The following is a 26163-nucleotide window of genomic DNA, read 5'->3' on the forward strand; positions in this document are numbered from 1 at the left end:
TAAATTAGATAATTCTCACGTGGAAAGGCGTTTTTCCAGCGAAAAAGCACCATTCCTTAATTTGCTAAATATGGCCCCAAAATAGAAGAAAAGTAAAAAAAAAGTTAACCATACTATTTAATACTTATTAGAAAGCTTTGTACAATAAAGGATGAACTATAAATATTAGGAGTAGAAATATATGCAACTAACACATAATAAATTAATATCAACATCAACAATGCCGTTAATAGATTAATAAAAAGGTATTTATTGCAAATCCTTAGAATCTCGCGTTCGCGCATTGATTCGGCACCTTCTTCAGGAACCTGGCGCCCTTCAGTAAATAGAATATTCACCCTTGAAACAATGCAAATACGCGGGGTGTCTACTAAATGATAGCATTAGTTTCAAGGGGTGATCCCTTGTCACGTTTTATGAAAAAAAAGTGCTAATAAACGTACACTCTATCTCACTTCGTCTTCGTGGTACAGGGTGTCAAAGTTATTTTTCCGGTTTTTCATAAATAGTTTCGGACTTAAGAGCAATGTCTCGATAAAGATCGGCATCCGGGAGTTTTTCGAGACGAGAAGTTCAAATGTGATATCGGTTTTTGCCGCAATACGTAGGGGCGCACCTGCGGCAATGGCCTTGCGTTAAGTTTGCCCCAACATTTTTAGGACCCTGTATTTTGACGCCTAATGGATCTTCGCAAAAATCCGCTCCTCTGTCGTATTTTTGGAAATTGCCATTTACTTGTTGTTCGGTCAAGACATTCTCGTTTTGAAAAAAATGACATAACGTGCACATTTCACATGCGACAAAATTCACTCGCCCTCTTATGGTCACCCAGTTCTGCAGTTTTAAATCATCTAATATGTACAAGAAAAGCTTCCTCTCAGGCTCGTTTTTCCAAAAGAACTCGAGATTTGTCCGCCGTGATTTATTCTATTTAGATAACAGTCACGTATGACACGAAATTTTACTTCTTAGAAATTTCCCTCAAGTAAGCTTCAACTGGCATTTGCATACAAATACACGAAAATATATCATGAGGAAGACTTTTGCCAAATTTCAGGTAAGGCAGAACTTGCGAGATGCCGGAGAGGACAATAAGAAATTGCTGCTGGCCTTAAAGTTGGGCGGAGTTCCTAGCATCAACAATCTAAACGCAGTATACAACTTCCAGGTATTAAATCTCATTATTTCATTGGAGTTCAAAACTTTGCTAAATTGAAATCAATATATTGTTCTCAATCTGCGAGTGTTAGAATTTTGTGGTCACGTTAAACTTAAAAGCTTGCACAAGTATTTTGGAGTATCGATTTCAAATTTAGCAAGTAAGCTAATGTGTTTTGTACGTGTTTTCCAGTAACGTTATGTTAGTATAAGTTTCCATGAGTAAGTCCGGGTTAAAGTGATATTGCTTCAACCACCGGCTTTTCTACGCGTTGGAATATTAACTACAAAATGTTCATAAAATGCGCTACTCATAACTGAATAATTTATGATACACCTTTCTCTTAGAACGTCTTCCTTACTAGTACGGATATGAAATGAGGTTCGAATTCAGAGAGGGGTTCTTAAGCAGGTTATAAAATGGTTTAATCATTTTCCTCGATGTGATTGCATTGGTTTCGTGATGTAATTTTCTTAGCGAAATTTTTCCGACCCAATTTACTTGTAAAACATGCATTCCCAGAAAAAGTTTTTATAGCAGTTCGGGCGACTGAGTCTCACAAATGTAAATTTACAATTGAAAGGGCAGATCGGTGCTCATGAGGTTTGTTGCCATCTACCCTGTTCTTATTTGTTTGTATCTCTAGGACAAGCCTTGGGTATTCGGCCATCTGGTGCAACTGCAACGAAGACTGGGTAAAGACAACTTCCCCCTCATCGACCAAACTTTCTACCCGGATAACACCGAAATGGTAAGTTACTCTCTTTTGTCTAAGGACTTTAGTAAATACCTGTTTAAAAACAATTTAAAAATGTTTAACAATAACGCGAATCCTACAAACTAACTGTGTGGTCTCTCTCCCACGCCAGACCTGCAAGATGTCAACTGCTTGTTCTTGTTCCACATGCAGGAACCGTGTGCTTGACGTAAACAAATTCCCTAAAAAGTGTTCCTGAATTTTACCGTTTAAGACATAAATCATACTTACATCGCGGGTTTCGCATTCACTTTTCCATATGCAGCTATCTTTCGGCCTAGACTTGCTGCACCAGCCGAATGTGCAGTTTTTGATCTTGCATTCGCACCCTCTCTTGTAAAGCATCCTTAAACCTTTTCGTTGCCTCTTGGAGAGCTCATTCCATTCTTTGATCATGTTGCAAATATTGACTTGGGCCTGGAAATATTTTAATTCATAAAAAATGCAGCACGGGCTGATTAATTTGTGTAAAAAGTTTTATTAAGGATTTTCAGATACAGGAGGATACCGGTAAACATTTTTCGGAACGGAAATAAATCTCTTAAAACGCGATGCTTCTCCAAACGACGCCGGCGATTTTATCAGACATTCTATAAATTATGTTACTTTTCCTCTCAGGGAGAATAAAAATCGATCAAGTATATTTGAGCCAGTTTCACATTACATTCCAGGTTTCTGAGTACATAGGTAGTGTCCCCGAGCTTGCGAATTATAATGGCACGCTAAGGGTACACGTCGTAGACGAGTCCAATTATTTCCGTATAACTTCAATTTGAGATACACAGGGTGAATCGGGAGGATCGTGCCAAACTTCAGGAGCGTGTTGTACATGAAAAATAAATGTAAAAAAACTCAAATGTTGTCGTCCGATTTTCGTTTGTTTGCAAGTTACAGCGTAAATAAAATTAAAACATAAAATTTAAAAAATTTATAAATTTCATAAGAAATTCCATAAATTAACGTTTGGATACCATAGTAAGTGTTCAAAAATATTTCCATTAACTTCTAAATATTTTCGGCTTCGTCCATGAAGAGCATTCGTTGCGCCCCTGATTGTTTCATGTCTTTCTTTAATGGCAGCTGCAGCATTTCTAACGCGTTGAACTAGAGCATCTTGAGTGTCCATTTTTACTCTGTACACTTCAGTTTTAAACCAACCCCACAAACAATAGTCCAGTGGTGTGAGGTCTGGAGACCTTGGAGGCCAACTAACAGGGCCACCACGACCAATCCAACGTCCAGGAAAGGTACGTTTATGGTAAATAGAATCCTAGTTAAAAAAATTTATTTACGCCATAATTTGTAAACAAACGAAAATCGGATAACAACATTTGAGTTTTTTTACATTTATTTTTCATGTACAATCCTGAAGTTTGGCACGATCCTCCCGACTCACCCAGTATAAAAAAGTTTGGGAAAACAGGACTTTTTTCACATTATAAATTGAGTTAACTGGACATTCCTTCACGTTCCGAACGATTAGCCCTAGTCTGGACTTGACTGAGCATATAAGTGGAACTCGGAAGCGTCCAGAAGAGAATAGATTTTTGTCCTCTCGATTGTCCCAGTTGCGATAATGAGCCAAATCGTGGCATTACTGTCTATAAATGTTTTTTTTTCAGAAATAGCATACACGCGACATGTTTATTCAACTGTTCATGTCATGCCAACATGAACGATAAATAATCAGGTTCTAATAAATTACGCTAAAAATACATAAATCAAATGTCGTTGTTTCCTCATGCATATTTCATCGTAGCTATATCAGCAATACAGCAACTTTCCAGTGGGGCGACACAGTTCTCCTAGGTTAGTAAGAATATCAATTCAAAAACCAAGAAGTTCCGACACAATCCATAAACAAGTACGTCGGAACATGAATCACTTCGTGCTACAATAACGTTGCGCTCCTTGAAGCTTCAGCATGGTATCGATGGAGGGTTCTGCCGCAGCTACCGGCTGCTGTGCAGACACCCGGTGCCTCTTAACGCTATTTCGGCGCACGTGCACAATCGACGGAAGAAGGTTCCAACTGACAAGTGTGACGAAACCGGTCTTGCAGCGTGGGAAGCAAACACTTTTTCGGAATACGAAAAACGACGACTTTATTTCCATGGCTGTGCAAATAGCCGTCCCGTGCAGGCATTCATGAAAGTTGTGTATAAAACGCCGCGAAAATTTTAATTCATGCTATACGTCTTATCAAAGAAAATACGTAATATGATTAAGTTTCAGACACGGTTCCTTGTCAGCAACACTGACAAACTCAATTATTCAGCAACGTGGACGTTGCATCATGATTTCACAACTTTGAGAGTCTAAAAACGTTTGCTTGAAAACTTCATTGCAATTCATTATGCCACTTCAGGCAGAATTACACGTTTTATGGAATATAAAAACCGAACGATTTTTTTTTTACGGCTAAACAAAGGGCCCCGCACTGAAATCGATAAGACTTTTGCCCGAAACGCTGTGAAAATTGCAAATCGTTCTTGTACGCGTAATCAAAGAAAATGCATAATAAAATTAAATTCGAGGCATAGTGCCTTGTCCTTTGTTCCAACAGGAATAAAATTAAATTGCTCCACTCGCAGCTTTTCCCGAATTCTACGTTCAGTTTTAGTCCAGAGAAGTGTACTGCCGATTCTCGACTTCCGAGAGTGAATCAGTTGCTTTTGCAAAACCTAATGAGGAAAATTACACATGTCAGAATCGAAATTTCTAGTACCGGTCGAATAGGGACCATACATGCATCATAAAAGCCGTCTTATGCATACCGCCATAATCGTCGATTATGATGCATGCATATTAAAAAGGGACTTTCGCACGTATTAGGTACAGTAACTCCTACGAGCGCTTTTGTGTGTTAGATTCGCTGTTTTCTATTCCGCTAAAAGCTACAAAGCGTTATTTTTTATTTCAATTTCGCGCAATTATCGAATATTTTGTTCATTTCGATATTGCACAATTTCGCCTTGATTCAAGAACTGATCACGAAACACAGAAGAGCGAACGTTACATACGAATTTATAAACTACGCACCACATGTACGTAATTTCGTTCGCTTCAGAGAAAAGCACGTCAAGCTTCATTTGACAAAGAAAATAACATGTAATTTCGTTTCAGCCATGCTGAAAATACGGTGTAATTGGTTCCATGCCCTCAACTAAATATTTAAATACCCACATACATCACTTGAGCTTGAATTATCCCTGGCAGTTAAAATTACAACCCAATTTGTGATTATAAAAACTAACAAAGGTGCTCGGACACGTCAATTTAGCTATCACTGATTCACATCTGGTTTTGATTGGAGAACACGTGACAGCACGGAATTGCCCGCAGAGTCGCCGGGCTCGAGCACCCAGGATTAATTTCTTTGGATTTGGATTAAAGATAGAATTTAGCAAAATAAATTTGTTCGTATCAAGAGGTTGAAGATAAGTTTCGCTACAGAAACTGATCTCCCGCAGGCGTTTGCAACCACTTAGGACACCAGAGATCTGCAAGCGGTGGTCACTTTCGAATATCGTCGAAGTGATCTTTCGCAGAAACGATTTATTTCTGCGCACTACCACACAGCTCGGCCGCTGGTAATTACACGAAATATGGGTACATCCACTCAAATTACCAAACACTTACCCGCAAACTATTAATAGTTCCAGAAATAACGTATAGTTTTCCCACTTTGAGATCCACCCCACAAACCGCGCTTGACATAGCGCTGTGCAGTTTTCCAGATTTGAGGGCAGCCAAACCTTTCTCGGATATCTTGAACTCCTTTCTGATCCTCACCTTGTACACTTTCGAAGCCGTGGATTCCATAATTTGTTCCTTTTTTATTCTGGCCAAAATAACTGAGAAAAAAAATTAAAAAAGCATCGGTAAACATGGTAAAGACGATGGGTTAATGAAACTCGGCTAACAGATCGTACTAAGTAAGTGAAATCGAAACTTTGAACTGACGATGAAGACACCCCATTGTAAATCGTTTCGATATAAATATTTCCATCCATTACCGAACGGTTGAACTGGTTGGCCAATCGATAATAATGTTTGTGCATGATGGAATAAGAGATTCTCGTGGCTGCCGGCACACAGATTTCACGTTTAATGGAAAGTTAGCAGTTTCACGTCTTCATAACGATTCGGTAATAAAAGTCGCTTTTGGCTTTGGCTTTGGCGTCCGTTGCCGCGAACCTGAGTGTTACATTCCAAAAAAGCTCACTTGGTACATGCAACGCAGAGCAACCGCAGAGATTTCGAAGCACAAAGTGTCTTAATTAACAACTCGCTGATGGCACAAAAATCCATGGGAACAATAAATCCATAATACTTGTATCGAAGCTCAATTTGCTACAAAAATCCGTCTCCATCCGAGGCCACGAAAATCCGAGACATAAACCGAGTTTAAGCTCTCCAGATTTCTCGTTTGAAATCCAAGGCTTAAGGCTTTGTTTGTGAAGTTTTTGTGTTCCAGTCAAAGGCTCCTTACCTTTCAACGTTATGAGATGCTTTCAATATCTGCATAAAAGATTTTATCCCAGTTTTCCGGCATAGATTCATCGACAAGTTTTCCAAGAACCTTTTTGTTTTGCTGTATGCGAATATCCAGGTGGAAACCCGTTAATTTCCCATTGCAATTTCACACGGCGCTATTTCGTTCGGGTTCCGTTTGACAAAAACTATCGCGCATGTCTCGAAATCAAGTCGAACTCAAATTACGCTCAAGTATGGAGCATCAAGTTCAATTGAGTCATTTGGTCGAAGCATGATCTTTTTATGTATTTTAATCTCGATAGTGTGGCCAGGAGTTCGTCGAATAAATTAGCTGTATGGCGTCAACCTGAAATACCGCGTGAAGGCTTTCACGGCTGAAAAAAGTATAATTTGAAATATTTTCTGGGCATCCATAGCCCATGGTCCAATGGAGTTGCTCCCTGACGTTTCGCCCATAACTGCGGTGGAGATTTTTAAATCGGTGAGGTGACGCATAAGGTGATTTACCGTGACACTCCACACGAACGCTCATTTATTTGCTCTTGTCCTCGGTGGCAAGGGAAAAATAAAAAAATGGAAGAAATTCCGCTGGACAACGGTTTATGTGTCCGGAAATCGTAAAACGAAAATAATCTCATGGACAAAAATACCGGACAACATAAATGTTATTCAAATTCAATCTTACACAACTTCCTCGGTTTCACATCGAGTGATGTTTGTTTAAACACAAACGCATTGTAGTCGTTGTCATTTTAATCATCATTCGATGTTAACTTCGCCAAAAGTTAGAATTTTTTCTCATGATACAGGGCGAAACGAACAAGATGCTTTTTTGTGTAGATTTTTGATCGCGTAAGTACGGTCAACAATTCACAAATAGTTTTCGAGTAATATTTTCCCACTCGTCAAAAGGAGCTACCCGAAAGTCGGCAATGGTGTCCAGCCGCGTCTTGTGAACACGTCTTCCAAGCACGTCCGATACATATTCAATTGGGGTTAGGTCAATGCCACGAGGAGGCCACTTTTACCTCGCTATCCCAATTTCATCTAGGTAATTACTGACAACTAATGTTTCTCGGTTAAAACCTTATTTTTATAATTGTCTATTTGTTTGACATGATTTGATTTTTTTCAGTAAAGCGCATATTTTCGTCGAAAAAATCGCAATTCTTTCCAGAATGGACGTATCGTTGCGGATCAAAAACAGGAATGGTAAAGAAACGCAAACCTCTGCAATCGCATACAGACATCTCGCGGTGCCTGTAGATTCTTCCACAGGGTGTTTAGAAATCCGGATCAAAAAACACTTCCAGGTTTCACCCCCTATAATGACAAATTAATTACAACATTTGGTAAAATTAATGCACAGTGACGATTAAAATGGAAACGCCTAGAATTTGTCGAAACAATAATCAAAATCTATATAAAACTAAAAAAGCTACACGAAACTGAAAATAAATTATATTCGTGCTGTCCGCTCTTTTATGGCAATTGGACATTTCAAATTGCATAGTTCAGATAGTTCAAGTGAGACAGAGAAGAAATCAATCAAGCCTTTGATCAAGGCGGTTTTCTTGAGTTCGCAAGCAGTATTGTTTACAAAGAAATTCCAAATTGGTCTTTAATTTATTGAAATTATATACGCAAGTGACTGTCTGATATCATAGGACATAATTGCCATAATTTAGTAGTCGCACCGATAAATCTCTATGGTAAATTTCAGTGCGATCATAAATAATAATAAGAGAGGTAAGGAGAAGTGTCGATGCTATTTATGATACATGGGAGATGCCTCAGGAGATATGCAAAAGGTTAAGTAGGTTTTGTACTTATTGGTTAGAAAATAATACCCTCAGTTTTTTTCGTTGCTAATATGTGGAATAAATTTTTCTCGTTGTAGCAATCAACAATGGAGACGTGACTATGGCAAATTGGTATCTGCCTGCAGCCATAGACGGGTCTTAGAGATTTTATTCATTAAAGTGTACGCCAGCAAGATTTAAATCATCAGTTAAAATTCAATAATTTCCTAGAATCCCACTCTATAATCGCGCTTTTAAACTAATTTAATAGAAAAGTTTGGTTATTTCCTTTTAGACCATATTTTAAATCGTTTGGAGCACCGGTAACGTACGGCTCTGAACATTCGCTATTCGTTAAAATTTTGGCATAAAAGCGATTTCTTATTTCCATTAAATTTGCATTCATTTAACTGGAAATGAAATTCCCTCAGCTTCCTTTAATTTTTTTTTTTTTTGCTTTGAGCAATTTACTATTATCAAAAAAAAAAAAAAAACAAATTTGTGGGAGGTCTTCAGTAATTAGAAATGAAATGGGCATTTCGATAAGATGAAGTGGAATTTCTGTAGAGCTTTGGTCGAAAACCCAGATTTTTTCAACGTTTCCGCAGCTCCAACTGTGCAAGAGTAATCCTCGTTAATTTGCAAAAGTTCTCTTCAAAATTATCTTGAATTTTCCGCAGAGGTATTTTATGTAATCTTTGATGCATAAAGTGAAGATAATCCTGCAGTGCCAATGAATCAACAATCACAAAGCAGATATGGCAAGTAAACAGGAAACTCGAAGGCCTTCCAGACAAGTGTTCTTCCTCTGTGCGAGCAGCAGACACTTTGGCTTTTCTGATCCTCTTCCCGTTTAACTGTACGCATGGGCGACTAAATGATTTTTTACAGCTCAACTATCTGGATTATGATATACAGTGCCCGCCAAATTTCCGAGCCGGTGGCTCCCACGCAAACTGTGTTAAGTTAATAGTTCACGCGTTTAATTGCGATTTTGCCCTCTTTTAATGCGAAAACTGGCCAGATTAGAGCGATATTAAATAACAAAACTTTTAACTCTACATTCTCCTTTATAATTGTTTTCTTAGGAAATATTTTGTTTCAGAAGTCGCCAGTAAGATTTCTTTCAACGTTGAAACAATATCTTCTCGACTCATAATGAAAGCAATTTGCCGGCTCCATTGAAAACATTGCATGCAATTTGAATGTAAAAGAATTATTGCAAAAGGCGGCACTGCAAACACAAATATTCCATTAAATTTAAAATTAATATTTAATTCTGCCTGATCCGGTGGCACATACATAAATATTGTCGATACCAGCAACTTTGTATATTGTCAATTACTACCGTGGACTGAACAATAGACTGAAAGTAATACATGCTAATCAATTGATTTTAGATGGAATAGGTAATAAATTCTTAACGCATTTGTACGTAAACATAGGCTTATTAAGGTCGGAAACTGTATTTCAATGCACCTATGGCACTTTTAACAATCCTTTCCATTGGATCGGGAAAAAACACATTGCTAGATAGATATCGACATGAGGCCCGTTACCGTGTGTTCTAAATGCCAATAACTGCTTTATAAGGAAATAAATCAAATGGCGGAGAGATCGGACTTAGTTGGTACCTACCAAAATCTGAATTGCAATAATGCTCCTGGGGGTGGGCCTGCATGCAACTGCACCCATGGCAGTAGGAAATAGAGCTGACCAGCACAGCCAACGACAATGTCCACACGTTGGGCCTCATCTTCTGGAAAAAAGTCATAAATCACAGAGCAATATTAATGGAGAACGTCAACATTTTCAAAATTGAAAAACAAACTGTAGGAGGGAGTCAAGCCAGGCGAAGTTGTACCCAGACGAGAGTTTGAATGAGTTTTGTTGGTTTAAAACGGCTCAAAGGAAAGTACTTCGAATAAAGTTGCTTGAAACTATTAAACTTGCATCAGCAAGGGAGAAGATAAGCGAAAGAGAAACAAATTGGATTAAAGAGTTTCTATAGTTATAAATAATGCAAACTTTGAGCGCGTAATACGTAAATATTTGTGAGTTATTTTAGAAAATTTAATGCATTTCCTGGACATTTGCAAACCGTTCGGTCCATAAAAACCTCATGCCGCACTTCAGATGAAATTAACTATTGCGAAGCATCATGGAAAATTTAAGGTGGGCACACACGTAACGGCAAGATCGACGAGCATGCGTGATCAGTCTTTTCGTGCAGTTACGTGTGTACCCACCTTTACAGTGTCCTTCCGAAATTTTTACGTACTTGTGCTCGTTTGCAGTTTGCGTTCGCAAGGCTGCGAAACAAACGCATCTGTTAAAATTGCTAATCCGCAAGTTATCATTAAACGAAATCGCAATAAGTTTTGGAATTATTCCAAGCACGTTGAAGCCATTGCGTTTTATTTGCATACGTCACACGTAACAAAATTCGACAAGACCACAACCCATTTTCCAGTTGAAACATCACCGATTTTTAATCGAGCCGAGGGCAAATACTTTTAAGGTAGTTAAACCTGCTGTTTTGTTCCTTCATTAGCCTAGAGTGGATAACGCTCTGAGGATGATGGAACGTGGCGGTTCAGGGACCCCCAAAAAAGACGACAGCCGCCCACTTCCTCATTTCAGAAGAGAGACAGGACTAACCATTTCGTTTTCGAATTCTAGGAATATTCTGTGTAACGCGTCATATTTGAATCCCTAACAATGTTCCAGATAGACGCTTGGCACCGGGCCCCAGAACTATACCTAAAAATCGATTTTTTTTCTCTCGGGGGTTTATAAAAATTTAATGCCGGGGATGGAATTCGGTTCAACAGGAAGATTGTAGGCAGCTTCCGAAATGTGTGAAATTTTTTCGAGTAAGATTTAGTCAAAAAAGGCCTTTTGTTTACTTTGATCGACGTGTACTAGGCTACCAGAGGCGGCACATCCAGGACTATTTTCCTTCGATGAACACTGTTCCGCCAGTCGAAATATAAAACGCCGAAGCATGACAAGCCGCAATACTGCAAAAGCCTTGGTATTTTGGCTTTATGGCTTTATTACTGATTCATACACACATTTATTTATTTTCCTACTGGAAATGCCGTAATGCGTCCGGCTTCGTGAAATGCTTTGAGTTCTCCCTATCGATTGTCCGTCTACCCCATCGGCGGAAATTCCTGCTTCAAATTCGAATCGAATTAAAACATTTTGACGTTTCCTCGAGTGTTTTTCCGGTAAATTGCTTGTCTGAAGCCCTGAAGATTGTAGTAAACACTGTCGAAAGCTCAGTAGCTGCTTTAAGCTTTAACGGGTCAGCATTAATTTTATTTTACGAGCTTTAGTTTGTTTAGTTATAGAATTTCGATGTCAATTTAAAAATACAGCTACCCAATTAGAAATGAAAGAGGTGACTTCGGCTTCCGGTGGAACCAAAACTGCGGCATCGAGACCGCATTTTAGAAAAAGAGATCGTTTAAGCTTTGGATCGATGTGAAAACCACATTTTTTCTCAGCTCTAGTTTCTTCGTACTATATCGAGGACGTTCCCGATGGGACGCCCTGCATGGGGCGTCCTTCCTTACGAGTTCCTTTAGTTTATGAACACCCTGCGACGACCTCCATTTCAATCCATTAACGAATGGTCATCGCTGCACTTTTTCGTCTAATGGGAATATTCTCCACTTTTATTTCAGTCACCGACACTAAAATACCATAATAAAGACGTTCTACGATCTGTGTTGTATAGCTCTCGGATTTTGTTTAGTTTCGTTTGTTAATTTACTCGTATTTCTAGCCCTTAAGTTACGCCCGTGTACGTCGGTACGTACCCTAGAAGGTCCCCAGCCACAAAGGTCCTTTACGGCGGAGAATTACACTACTTTTCTGACAGCGATTTTTGAAACTGGGTTATTACCGAGATCTTTAATCCGACATGTCTGCATTAACCCAATCAAGTCAGCGATATGGTATTCACTCGAAGGTTGCACTTTGAAACCGTAAGTTCAAGGCTGGCCTATGAAGGTTTCTGATAGGAGAGCACCGCCGCATGGAAATCCTCAGTTTTTAGTACTTAACGGTCGAACCAAGTACTCTCTCTCTCTCTCTCTCTCTTACATTATGATATCTCCACTCCTCATGATGCAACTTGTACAGTAAGTTGTAACTCGCAGAACATCCATCGCCGCGAATTCCCGATTAGTGTTTAGGCCGTTTCGTTACAAATAAGTGAAAATTCTAATGCGGTCCATTTTCGCCAAATTTGTGTCTTCGTGGTTTCACCCATCGGAGGAACCTTAACACTCGGGTTCTATGTTGGCCAGTGCCACCGTTAAACCACATAAACAAACCAACAAACGCCGACATTCGATAATGCGGACATTAAACTTAAATAAAATAATCGTAATGGTCCGAAATAAATTCACTGCTCTATTGCTTTTAGCTCAGATCCATAAAAGGAGGTTGATTTTTTTCGTCTAGTTTTCTAAGCTAATCGGCGACACCTACAAAACGCATTTACCGTATCAGACTGAGATATTACTATGCGGATTTCGCCTGTCTGCCTACTTACAACGCTATAAATAACATTCAATGTAAAGTAATGTCTGATGGTCTCAGAACGAATTTGGGAAGAAAAATAACAAATTTCAGTACAAATCATCCGGATGAATTAATCTTCCTCGCGCGGTCGCAACAACGGCGCTTCTTCCATTCTCAATGTGTGAGTCTGCGGTTTTCACATATGCGAGACCAACGAGCTTCCCACCTCTTCGTACACCTTCAAAGAAGTAAGGTCGGCGAGCGCTTCTGCTGCATTCGCACAATTGGAGGTTTTTGAGATTTGTGCCCACCCACAAAAATCAATTAAGCACTTTCAATTAAATCGGCGAATTGCTTCCATTATATCTGTAGTGGTCTTTCCACAACGCTGCAATTTAGCAAATGGTCCAAGTTAGAGATCGTCGGTGGTGAATGCTTTGGCGCATCTAAATTCGTAATTCCCCCAATTTCCTTTATTTCAGAAACCAACCCCCTGCCTCCAAAACTTTTTCTCCGCTCTCTGGCTGACTTGACTATCGACGTCTACAAGGATAGTTCCAGAAGTACACGACTTGACGTATAAATGGCGATTTTTTTTGTTAAAAATTTTACCCATATTACGAAGACTTAACGTTAAAGGGCCAAAGTCTAAAGTTTGAAGGTGACACGTTGCTTTGTGTTTGCTCTGGAGCCGTTTTTGATGAGGGCTTTAAAGACTTTGTGAACATGGAAGAAAATGGTCATTGGTACGTGGTTCAATACTTTCATTTGAACGGTCTTGGCCCATCCAACATCAAAGCGGACTTGGATTCTACTCTGGTCGAATCCGTACCTTCGTTAACAACCTTAAGATGTTCGGTGGCGGCGCTTACGCGCGGTCCCACGAGCTGTCTAGACGAACGCCGCATTGGTCGACCCGATGACACTCCAGATCTGACCACTTCAGATATTGTGGTGACAAGTCACAAAACTGTACTGGAAGGTAGCTATTTTAAAAAGTGCTGGACACCGTATTTCGACCGAAGAATTGGATATGAGAAAGCTGTGCGCAGCACAGATGCCGCGATTATCCTCAATTGAAAAAAAACAGAACTGAGAGAACGTTTCCAAGAAGTCTTTGGCAAGGGTTCGCAGCAATAAAGGCGAGTCTTTACGTCGCTTCATAATCATATATGAAACATGAGTTTATCGTATCACACCTGAAAATCGATCAAAACAACGGATTCCAAGGGGACAATCGGCTACAAACAAGACGAAAACCGTTGCGTCTGCAGGAAAGGTGATGGCGTCAGTTTCTTGGGATTCACGTGGTGTAATTTCTATCGACTATCTCCCTAAACAAAAAAAAAACAAACGGAGAATATTGAACAAATTAACTGCGACGTTTGAGTAAAGGAATTCGGAAAAAAAACGACCGCATTTCGAGCAAAAAGTAGTCTTTTTTCATCAAGAGGACGCACTAGTCCGCACGTCCGACATCGCGACGGCCCAAACAATCGACTTTGTTTCGAACTCTCTCCTCAGCCCCGCCACTCACAAGATTTAGCCCTCTCAGAATATTTTCTATTTCCGAACTTGAAAAATTGGCTCGGTGGAGAGAGATTTCCCAGCAATTAAGAGGTGGACTCCGATGTTGATGCCCATTAATAAAAAAAAAAAAATCAAAGCTCGTTCGTAGAACATCGCTGGGAAAAACGTGTCAATCTCAAAGGAGAGGCGAAATAATGTAATATTTTTCAATTATTTTTTCTTTAAGCATGAACGAACGTGAAGCGACTCGATGCAGTTATGCAACCTGATCAGGGGTAAGCTAATACGTATCGCTCCGTATGTTTCGCACCTACAGAAAACTTATATCTGTAAACCGACTTTGGGCTGGTGAGAATGGCCTCAAACATCAATTTATCATCATTTCTAGATTAAAGCCTGCAAAGCCATTAATTTGAACTAATGTGACATATTTCCGATAATGTAACTTCACCTGAAATACTTTCCTATGAAACTTCCTCAGAGTTATGGAGGAATTACTCTTTAGAACGGTTTGAAAATAAAAACGTTAATAGACCGGTCAGACAAGTGACCATTCATAAAATGAATATCAACAAAAAATTCATTCTCTCGTGTGCACAGGCCGGGGTGAGCCAAGGAAAATCGATTCTGCAATTGGGCTTAATTGTTTGTTATTTTATTGTTGTGTGCATATTTGTTTGTTTTTTAAGTTAAATATTGCTTTTCCAATTATCCACGTGTTAAAAAAATCTGGACGTATCGACTGGACTTCTCGGATTTACTCCGCACAGGTCTCTATTTTTAGCTTCCTTGGTGATTGATTAGACGCCATTTGTTATTAATGTTGTGTTTTTCTTCAATGTCCTAATCGATGGACCGTTCACGATTTTGATGCATTGAAGGAAAACACAAAGTTCATAAATAGTCTCCGAACACAAATAACTCACAGAAAAAGGTGAACACTTGTCGTGAATATCAAAAAAGCAATTCCTCAGTTAAGATCAAGTAAAATGCATTTAAATTGAGAATTTAGGACGAATCGAAAACTTATTTTAAATAAAAGATGAATTGCGGTTATATTTATTTGTTGTCAGCATTTTCTTACCTTAAAACCGCCTTTATGCGAGTGTTTACCCAACATGAGTGGCATTCTCGAGCCAATAAAAGAACAAGTTGAAGCTTTATTTCAGTATCGCATTTACTTAACAGGAATGTGTTGCGATGGGGACCCGACAAACGCAGCCGAAGCTACGAGCAAGAATTGACTTTTGCAATTCAAGAAAGTATCATCTTGCGGACGTTCGAACCTGATAACGCTCCTTATGATATGTTAACATTTAGTTCAAACGTTTGCCTAGTGAATGCTGAATATTTCGTTGATAGCAGATATTTATCGTTCCAAAAAAGACAAGATTTGAACCCTGATAATTAATCATGGAGTTGTGCTAACCATCTGCCGAGTACGTGAACGAAGTTATCTTTTTTGCAACAAAAGGAAAATAATATTAATTAGAAACGTGTCAGGATTGTCATGCCATGTTAAAACTATAAAAAGGAAAACGAAAAGCAGAAGTCGGTATTATGTCGGCGGCCCAGACGTATGATGCCAACAGTTAATGGAATCGTTCCTCAAGCGTGGCTGACCGTGAAATTTTAACAGCTTTTCGAAGATAACCGGATAATTTGCCTATACTTTCCATAATAAATTAGCTGGGTTAATTATAGAAAATCCATTTGATGGCTTTAGTAGAAGCTCCCAGAATAACTCGTGCACACTCATAATGTAACAAATCTCATTTCGCTAGGTAGTTTTTTGCGATCTAAGAATACCAAGCGAACGAACTTCACACGTGATTTTTTTCATTTCTGCTGTAGGGCTAAGAAATAAGTTCACTCACTTGGTTTTCGAAAATATTCCAGAAAAACGCCCTCAGATATATCTCCGAACCTATCCGAGGCCTTTGACCGCATCGAAGCCGCAAAACTCTAAGAAAAAACTCGAAACCTTTGACATAACGGAATAGTCGTTTAAATGGGCTCATTTGTCTAATGAAGACAAAATCCAAACAACTGAGATACAGGTCATGATCGAACTATGTCAAGAACGTGCATACTCAGCCATGGAGTTCCCCAAGGCGACATACTGGGTACATCATCATAATCATTTGTATACAAGGATTTAGGATACCTAAAGGTCTGACAAGGAGGTTTAACTACTAGATGAAAGATTATTTCTAATGAGCAAATGGCGCAAAGAAGCGGCATCGGAAGGTGAGGTGGAGTTTGTACAGGGTGTTCCGGAATTAGATGGCACTGCGCGGTAGTGAGAATTACTTTAATTTTTTCGTTGCACCTCACGGACAACTAGTTTCCGAAACCCCAATTCCTTCAGTAATTTATAAACTTTTCCATGTCTATCAGCGTTTGCCAGTTATTTGCAAAAGCAATTTTTGCCATAATTTATTACATACATTTAGTGCAGAAAGTGTTTCGTAAATTAAAATAGGAAGAACCAAAGCTCGATTAAAACACGTTTTTGCACATTTTTGCACATTTTTGCACAACTGCCTTAAAAAGTCATAGGGCTGTAGCGCCTTAGGCAGACTTTTCGGGACTTATGCTCAAACTTTTTCCTCTGTTACACCGAGCAGAAGTTTGATCCACTAGTTCTGAAACACCCTGTATAAGATTATCTGCTGAACGAATGCTCTCTGCACTGATTGTACATACCTGGAGATCCCAGTAGGAGCGCATGATGGCTATGAATAAACCACATATTAAAAGAGATATAAAGAAGTACACGGGCACAACCTGCATGTTTCTTTATCTCAGACCAGTGCGATTTTTAGTTGCATTGGTACATGACTTCATGGAACATAATTTTGCTGCTACAGCCCACATACCGTGTCTGATTAACAATTCATAAGCTCAAGTTCTTCCGAACTTTACGTATAATTAACAAGATAATTGGTGTTCACTTGGATGCATATCGCATTATTTGCTTAGAAGAAAGCTTATGAATATGAACAAATCTATTTAACGCCTTAAAAGTGGAGCAGTTATAAACGGAAGTGGGTGACTACATTCTGTACCTACACATATTGTTCTTATGAAGTACACAATCCAACGTGAAACCGCTCCTATTTTAAGATCCTGAATCATACTTAAATATCCATTTTGTAAGCAAAAGAATGCGAAAGCACTTCAACCGGTCCACCCAGTCAAAATTGATCTTTTTATTACCCCATGATAAAAACGCCCAGTAGCCATGTGGTCTCAGCTGAACTTCCTCAACAAATTTGTTTGCTTTCCCACGATAAGAGCACACTTATATAAGATTGCTATTTATTGACCTTTTGATAAACGGGCATTTTAAAATTGCCAGAAGTGAACAATTCAATTTACATAACTAGGGACTTAAAGAATTTTTTTGGCTTAGAGGCGATCGAGTCTGAGGTCAAAGCAAACCGCATCGTTTGCAAGTAATTTATTACCCTTCCCTTTAAAATGCAACGAAACTTTTCCCGTGGGGAAACTTTTACGTCATATTTGGCCTAGTCAATTACACCCCTTTCACTTATAAAGGTGAACTAATTGAGTAATTCAATTTCCTGGAACGATACACTTTGACTGTACGAAAAGCGCTTTATGAGAGCATGGAGGAAATTGCTTTTTAGGTCTACTCATTTCAATCGTTTTATTGGGAGCTGCGCAATTGCAGGAATTCTCGTTTAGCTCTCTAAAAGACCATTTGTTTTTTCCGCTACTAGCTGTAGAAGACACCATTATTGGACGTATTGAGTGATTGTGAAATAGGCTTTCGCGCCCTTTCTCTAAAACTATCCAAGAACACTTTAACAATGACGTATATGCCTCATTACTGACCTAGCGCGGTAATGAAGAAATCAGCTAAAGTGTCTTATACCGGCGAACCCTGGTCATAAGAGATTAACGTGGGAAATCGATTTTGATTTTTTTGCGCCTGCCGGGATTTTCCAATTGAAAAGCTTCTACATGGAAGCCAGAGTGCTCAAGACCGGCTATTTTTCCGCAATTTTCTCAATCGTCTAGTTCGAGTTGTTCCGGCTCAAAACGTCTCCAAATTTCAAAAGTTTAAACGTCCCGCTCAGCCGTTCGAGGCCACGATTGGTAAGAATCGAGACGTTGTACTTATTCAATTTTGACCTTGACTCTAACCAATCGCCGCCTCGAACGGTTGCGCGGGACATTCAAATTTTTGATATTGGCCGGTCTTGAGTACTACGACCCCCATGGAAGTTTTCATTTGGTTAAATCCCTGCATACGAAAAAAATAAATAAAAGCCGATTTCCCACGTCAATCTCCTATGTCCAGGGTTCGCCTGGACACCCGTCATCAATTGCGAGTTTACTTATGGTTGCCATCGAAATTGATCTACAATGAAAAGTGACCGTCGATGTTTTAATTTAAAACGCGTCCTCTTTTCCTGTTTCGGATTTAAGTTTTGTTTAATTTAGATAAATTCATTGCAATTTTATCAAATTTACTACTGGAAAAATCGTATATACATCCCCGTTGCGAAACATTTATGGACCTCACGTCTTACATCCCTTAAAACTGCGCGCCTCGGGATTTCAACTTAGCATGCGGGTCGTAATAATGTGCTTTGCAGCCCTGGTGTATAATTTACTATTATTGGACGTGTACATGTAAAGCGCGAATGAATTTGCCTAAACGGCTTTAGAAAGTAGGTTCTTAAATAAAAGAGATAAAGCGGTTACACAATGATTTTTAAGTTAGTTTTTAGGCTTTATCCAAAGAATAAGAAAAAGCTGCAAGAAAGAAGGGCAATTTAGGCGAGGCCTCATTTTGGGAACATGCATTGTTCGGAAAATTTATTTGTCTCTTTGAATATGGAAAGCCGTAAAAGCCCGGAGGGATTTCGCGTTTCCATTTGGTTTTTTTCTGGTGATTTAAAAATATTAATGTCCAGCTTCAGCTTATCAGCTACTTTGCTGAAAACGGCAAGTTTACCTGAATCGCCCTATTATTTGCTCTGCAGCAGTCGACACTCTGTACCGTTGTTTCGGAGAGGCCCTGTAAGACTTTTTTTTTATTTTTCGAATAAATGGTTCTATTAACGACCCCTGTTGTACGGAACTTTTCGGTTCAAAATGATGCTCTTGTCATTGGTTAAATTTTCAAAACTTGTTTCACTAACACCCCTTATTCATTGGAATTACACCGTGTCCTGGGGAGGGACTTGAGGACGGTTAACCGGCTCGTGACAACTGCGTAAGCCTTTTGGGTGCAACTACTAAGAACACTTACTTTTCGAAACCGACTCAATTAAATGACGAGTCACTGTCGAAAATAGCATTAAATTTATTGCCACTTTCCGAGATATAGTTGAAAACATAAAAATTTAAAAATAACCAATGCAGACTTGCAATGCCAAGCCCGGGGCTTGGCCGGTGGTTATTTACGAAATCCCCAAAAATTTATGGGCGACAGGTGACTGGAATCCCTTTACATTTTTTTAGTCAGTGTTTACAGATTATTCGTCAAATCCGAAACGTGTCTCAGTTTTTAAAACACGTGATTACGTGTCTTAAAGCTCGAACGTGCAATCGTTTATCATTGGGCGACGACAGCTTTACAAGTTTGTTGAACTTAAATTTGTTAATTTCTCTAAATTGAGTATTCCCGTGGTAGTTTTCGGATTTTGAATAATTATTCAGAAAAATGCACTTGAATTAAAAAAATTTTATTTGTTCCGCCTAATTGTACGGTGCTACGCCCTTTCACAAAAGAAATCGCCGAATAAAACACACCACACTCTGCGCACTTTATTTATTATTTCAAATTTGTTTATGCGGTTTGCCAAAACTTTGCTTTGCAAAAACTCTGAAATCGCCAGCCAGCTCTGAACCTGTGTCGACTCATCGCCTTTGCGCAGTTGTTGGTGCCAAATCCGTAAACTGTTACCTAGCAGATCTAGAGCAGGTAAAACGTGGGTACCTTCAAATGATTTGAAAACTCCGTTTTTCTGCTATCTATCGCCCTTTTGGGCATGTTGTGGAGACCCACATATTAAAAATTTCCTTAGATAACGGCGCCCACTTAACAAACGGACAGCAAATGCATTTTGCATTATTATTTTGATTCGACAAACACAATAAACATAGAGTAATTTAAAACACAGTAGGTTTGGTAGGACGTTAACACAATTTCTATTTCCATTTATTACTTCCTAATTTGCCTACTGCACCATTTTAGGAATTCTTGCATAAGTAAATTGGCGCACGCATGTCTAGCTTTGACTGAGCCCATGTATGTTTGTCCTGCGTACGTTTGCTTTCTTTGCCCATATCAACGTGTCGTCAAACTCTGTAATATTTATATTTTCAAGAGTTATTGTTATTGAGTAGATTGTATTCTCAAGAATTGCGGCAATTAACCTCTATAAGTTTCTTGTTATTCCCTACTGCAACACTGAAGAAAGTTGCCAAAGTGTATGGACTAAATATAAAATAACATGTTAATGCGAACTAGATAGATACACAGACCCGATCGAGAGGCTTTGTGCTGTTTAACCTGCACTAACCTGAACTTAATGGATTTGGGGAGTGGGCCGTAAAGCCCTTCGGTTTGGAGAGTTTCTCTGCGTTTCGCGCATTCGGAACAACGATAGAAAGACCAGGTGTTCGAAGATTCCTCACACACCTGTTGATCAAGAAATAATTTTTTTTACCAACACGCAGCGTTCACCCCCAGTAAAAAATCCGTTAAAATAATTAGCCAGCGACAATATTGTTTATTCTAAAAATTAGGGAGGGAATTCAATTTTCGGATAATTATTTCGGGATTTTACCCTTGGGAAGGAACCCCAAGAAGGAAAAACGAATTCTTGTTTCCCGGTTTGGGGTGCGAAAATGGGGATCTTTTGAAATTTAACACCCTTATCAAATAATGCTCCTTAAAGGAGGAAAATTCAGATTTGCCACAACGCGCGTCTGCATCGGTGAGAAGGATATTTTAGTATGTCAAGAACAGAGAACAAGCCATAAATTTTACATTTCTGCAGCTCGCTGTTTACTGTTTTCTAGAGTTTTGGTATTAAATAAATAAGATGTAACGAGGGAATTTGGCTAATTATCGTCAGGTCCATGTTCTCAAGAATACGACTTTTGTTCCGCTGAGCTGCTTCAATTCAGTTTTCGTTTTAGCACGTTCCGTTGTCATTATCATCACATTCATTAATAAACTAAACAAACTTCTTGCTTCGAATTGAGGTTGACACAGCTCAAAATCCTGCCTGAAGAGAGTTTAAATGGAAGCCCGCAGCAACTCCTATATAGGGTGTCCGGTTTTTTTGTGCCAGGATTTTAACCACGCATGCCAAGCATAACAATTATGTTAGTTCGCCGTATGAACTACATTCGACAAATGCTTTGTCAGGGAAATTGGGAGTGTTGAAGTTTTATATTTTTTGTCCAACTTACCTTTTACAGCTCTCAAATTGTTTGAGACGTTAAACTCAATCTTTGAGCATAAGTTAATAGCATTACTGGACGGATGCGCCTCGCACTATTCCCTAGCGGCGAGGAACTGGGTAAAGCCAAACTATCTACAGAAATTGGTGAGTCGTGGATTGCTCGGCCCCCGCGATCGTCCGATCTAACACCGCTAGATTTTTATGTTTAGGGGTTTGTGAAGGAACACGTTAATCCAATCGGGATATCGTCGGTTCAGATTCGTTTCCGGGTCATGAGTACATCTACGAACGATATGTAACGCAAACTTCCGTCACCACCCTAAGCTGTTGAATCACGGCTTCGAGTCTGCTTCTCCAGCCGCTAACCCACATTTCTAATCTCAAAACCCATTAGACCCATAAATAACAATTAGCAGGACACATTTTTTACTTACTACGATGCCACAACTAGTGGTCGTCTCGTAAATATTGAAATAACGAGCGTTCTTTTGAAGAATTTCATTCATCGCCACTAAATGATGTCATTCAATCGCGAGTAATCTAAATGAGTTCTGCGAGCGAATAATCAACAACGTCTTGCATTCGTTGGACCCATTTATTTGCGAAAATTCCGCTGATTATACTTTTTGTTTATGATGGTTAAGTGGAAGTGCGAACTCTGGCAGTTTATTAGATTTCGTTATTAATCGTTCTGGTGTGATAAGTGCTTTAGTTGCCGCGACAATGGAGAGAAGAGAAATGCTGGGCGGCTACTCGAAACTTTTTACTTCGTATCTGGAAGGGCAATTTAAGAGTGGAAATGTTTTTTGGAGAAAAATGCTCCGAAGAATCCGTCCATCAACTTTGGTAAAGAAACCATCATGAATTTCTCAAAGGTAAAAACTCCAAGAAAGTTTGATGGGCCGCTTAAGGCAATTTGCATAGAAATTTCAATAAATGCCGCATATTTTATCTTTTCTCTTTGCAAGGCAATCAAGAAACTGGTTTCGTCTGCGACCAAAAATCCTGTCGATCAGAAAATAATAGCTCAGATTCCAAACGACTGGCCATCAGGCAATTAATAGGGACGAACTGACCTAAGACACGTTCAGACAAAATCGCTTCTCTCTATGTAAATATCAATAGATTTTTATTCCACTATGGCACAGCCTCGAATTATTATTGGTTATTTAGTTGGCTTGTGCTTACTTTCGACAATCTAAACAATTTAAAATTAAAGTAAATATTTGATTTGAACAACTAGCATAACCAAATTTGTTTAATTACAATGCAAACCGCAAGTAAAATGTTGCTATCTTGACGTTCTCTTCATTCTCTGAATGGGCATTGCACAAGTGGGTAACACAAGCTTCGATTACTCTTTGCCTTTCAATGGTTTATCGAAAGAGGAAAATTCTCCAACTTTAAAAAGTTCAAGTGTTTAATTAGGTATCTTCACCTAGCATTAACACGTCATTATCTCACGTGTATGTTAAAACTGAAATCAATTTACTACACGACAAATCAATAGGATGTCACTCTCTTTTCGCTTCTAATAGCATTTTGAAATCCGACTCCTAGAGATCACCATTAGTTTGAAGCCTTGAGACAGACGTGTCGATTAAGCCAGCGCCCAAACCTCACAAACGCCTCTGCTAGATATTATTAGAGAAAAAAAAAATGTTTTAATTATTTTCTTACACAAATCGTCGGCGTTATGACGATCAATTTATCATCGCCCTACGAAGAACCCAGCGGTGAATTCTTGAAGCTACGTCTACTCCCTTAACCGGAAAGTTGCAATTCGTACCCGTCTCCCGGGGTAAGTATTGTTGCGCATGGAGGCCGCTTTGACAAAAAAAACATTTGCTATCGCATGACGTACAATGTGTTTCAAAGCCCACTTCGGCTGATTTAGGTTTCATATTTTATATTTGGACAGGGATGGGAAAAACTATATAATAGCGATCGGAAAATAGTATCGGCGATCCTTTAGATGAACTTTTTCCGGTCCCGACTGGCTAAATGTTACCTACGGGCGCAGTTAAATTATACAGTAATAGAACATTTTTCGGCCGATAGTTGAGGAAGTGTTCGTTTACAATCATGTACGTAATGTTGGCTTTTTTTACCTCGGCGCAGGTTGGAGAATATCACATTTCTCACCCCTTAAATTTAGTTAATCGGTCTATTTTTATTCAATTTTAGCACTGCTTCTAGCGCATTACACATTTTCCACAAGGTTCCTCCCTATTTTATTCTCCAAAGTGTGCCAGGAGAACATTTTTGGTACTCAAAACCTTTGCCTTTTTCAAAAACGACTAACCTTTGGTCACATTCATGCCGTTTATTTTTTGGCAAAAATAAACTAGTATACAAACCACGAACTAGGCAGAAACAGTATGCATGCCTCGTTAAAGTGTCAACTCTCGACATTAATGAAACACTTTATCGATAGCTATGTAACACGCTATTTCTGTTGCCAATTGGTAGATCAGTGCGGAATCAGTAGATTCAAATATACAGGATGTTAATTAAGTACTTGCACAAACTTTAAAGAGTGAATCTTTGGCTAATTTCGACATCGTTCGTGTGTCAAACGAAAATTTTTGTTTGGCATTTTGATTATATACTTGTTCAATAACATATCAGTTTGATGATATTCTGGACACTGGGAATGTATGTTTCCAAGACTAAGATTAAATTACCTTTGCGAAGAAGTGGGCGGCATTTAGAAGAATTGCTGAAAATGACCGCAACGCATTCGTCAATGCAATATTCACTGATGGACTCTTGAGGATATACCTGATGTCTTATTAATAATGGCACACGATCCAAATATCCTGTTTCCTTGATCTCGTTTATTTTGGGCTGGAGTTTCGTGAACTAGTGACTTTGAGTGACCCCACAGAACACGATCCAAAGTTTTCAGAACTTGTGATCTGGGAGCCTTCTCTTAAGTCGCGTGTCTCGAAAACCAAGCCGATACAGACCCGCGATCGTATGAACTTGTTACCTTAAAATTGGGGAAAGATTCACTCCTTAAAGTTTGTCAACTACTTTATAAACATCCCGTATATTGACATTTACACAACATTTGTATCATTTAATGAATGTCACCCGGGATTACACGATCGGATCAGAATTCGCGTTTCACATAACGAAGCTGGAGCGAAAATGCAGCCGAAAGAATGAAATGGCAATGTGAAAAACTGAAAAAAAAATCTTGTTGAAGTCGAATGAATGCAATGGAAAATCTTTCCATTAGCAAAAAATTGTGAAATGACATACCTCGATGTGGAAATAAGATAAAGTCTTTGAATTATTGCGTTCACTTCAGTTAAAACTTGAAAACAAACAAAAATCGTCTTCCGTCATTGACGCGTATCATACGTAATCCATAAAAAAACCGCGTCGTCGTCGTCCTCGTCTCCGACCTACAAATCACCGACACCGACTGACTCGTACGAAACCAGACCATACTGTTTACAAGATTTACATCGACTTTATAAATAATGCCACCTCCCTAAAATGCATTCAGTGTTTAATTTGCAACTTTTGCACATCCGTCATATGTTTAAAATGCCATTTTGGCCGATTAGGGGGGGATTTCCTCGCTAAGCCCCCCTGAGTCCTTAACGATCAGACCGTAAATTCTGCCTTCTGAGAAACAACATACGTCTATTCGCCCTATACATGATGCCTCATCCATTACGTCACATGACGTGTTGTATAACGTGATGTCATGATTTACGCATCATTTAGGAGTACCTACCTATGGCATGTGCGGTAGTGCGGTTTATCTTGACACAGAATCAACGTTTGTATGTTGGGTATTCCAGTAGAAGTAATTCGCGAATGCGTTATTGAAATTCAATAGCGCATATAAGGATTTGGAACAGTAAATTTATAGAGATGTACATATGTCCGTTGATTAGTTAAGATTCGCTTCCCTCCAAGACCGAAATTGCGCTGCTCCTTTTCGACCTTGTATTAGGATCGAGGCGATTTGCGTGTTACATGGACGTAAAATTTCTGAGTCCATCGATATATGACAAGTTTTACGCATCAGGCAACGTCTTGCTGTTATTGTTGTATTTTTTCAAACTTCACATTGTGCGTAATAATATTACGTAACAGTGCTGCGACAACGGCGCCGCGATGCGCGCGTTATATGGGTTGCTTCAGGGTTTCAAAACGAGGACCGACGCTATCCGCTGGGTAAAGTGCAGTTGCACGGGGCGACAAGTTCAAGGGGAAATAGCTACAGGCAGAACGAAAGAAAAAGGTTTATTTTAGGGACACGAGGATCCATGATGGCATAACGTTAATTTCCGCAGGACGGCAAACTACCAGCGGCGGCTCTGTTCGAAATACGTCATCCCTATACAGGGTGATTCATTAACAATTATTTTTATTTATATAAATTAGACACCCGAA

The 26163-nt window shown here is 39.1% G+C and overlaps 2 protein-coding genes across 6 annotated transcripts in view; one reads left to right on the forward strand and one right to left on the reverse strand.

The window, feature by feature from the left end:
* Syn (synapsin) overlaps positions 1–26163 on the forward strand; it is a 42406-nt gene that overhangs the window by 3927 nt on the left and 12316 nt on the right. Inside the window, exons 5-6 of the mRNA XM_066298487.1 lie at positions 1058–1168; positions 1806–1910. Of these exons, the coding sequence (XP_066154584.1) occupies positions 1058–1168; positions 1806–1910 (216 nt within the window). The remainder of the gene's footprint in view (positions 1–1057; positions 1169–1805; positions 1911–26163) is intronic.
* Positions 101–25210, reverse strand: Timp (Tissue inhibitor of metalloproteases). 5 transcript variants are annotated; one of them, XM_066297998.1, is made up of 5 exons: positions 25015–25210; positions 9857–9974; positions 5559–5773; positions 2148–2333; positions 101–2098 (listed from the first exon to the last, which is right to left on the reverse strand). In XM_066297998.1, exons 2-5 carry the CDS (start codon positions 9972–9974, stop codon positions 2000–2002), a joined length of 618 nt encoding a protein of 205 aa, XP_066154095.1. In that variant the 5' UTR covers positions 25015–25210; the 3' UTR covers positions 101–1999. The 5 variants fall into 5 exon arrangements, with proteins under 5 accessions (XP_066154095.1, XP_066154092.1, XP_066154096.1 ...); XM_066297995.1 differs by having other exon boundaries at positions 9857–9977; XM_066297999.1 differs by lacking the exon at positions 25015–25210 and adding an exon at positions 19281–19554.

This window comes from Euwallacea fornicatus, chromosome 30 (genome assembly GCF_040115645.1).
Source record: "Euwallacea fornicatus isolate EFF26 chromosome 30, ASM4011564v1, whole genome shotgun sequence".
In the NCBI taxonomy this organism is placed as follows: Eukaryota; Metazoa; Arthropoda; class Insecta; order Coleoptera; family Curculionidae; genus Euwallacea; species Euwallacea fornicatus.

Coding starts and splice junctions, on each gene's coding strand:
- Timp (XM_066297998.1), bottom strand. CDS start 9,974: ATGAGGCCCAACGTGTGGACATTGTCGTTGGCTGTGCTGGTCAGCTCT. Junction 5,774..9,856: donor TTATTGCAATTCAGATTTTG/GTAGGTACCAAC, acceptor TTTTTTTCTCAG/TTATTTTGGCCAGAATAAAA. Junction 2,334..5,558: donor GAACTATTAATAGTTTGCGG/GTAAGTGTTTGG, acceptor AAATATTTCCAG/GCCCAAGTCAATATTTGCAA.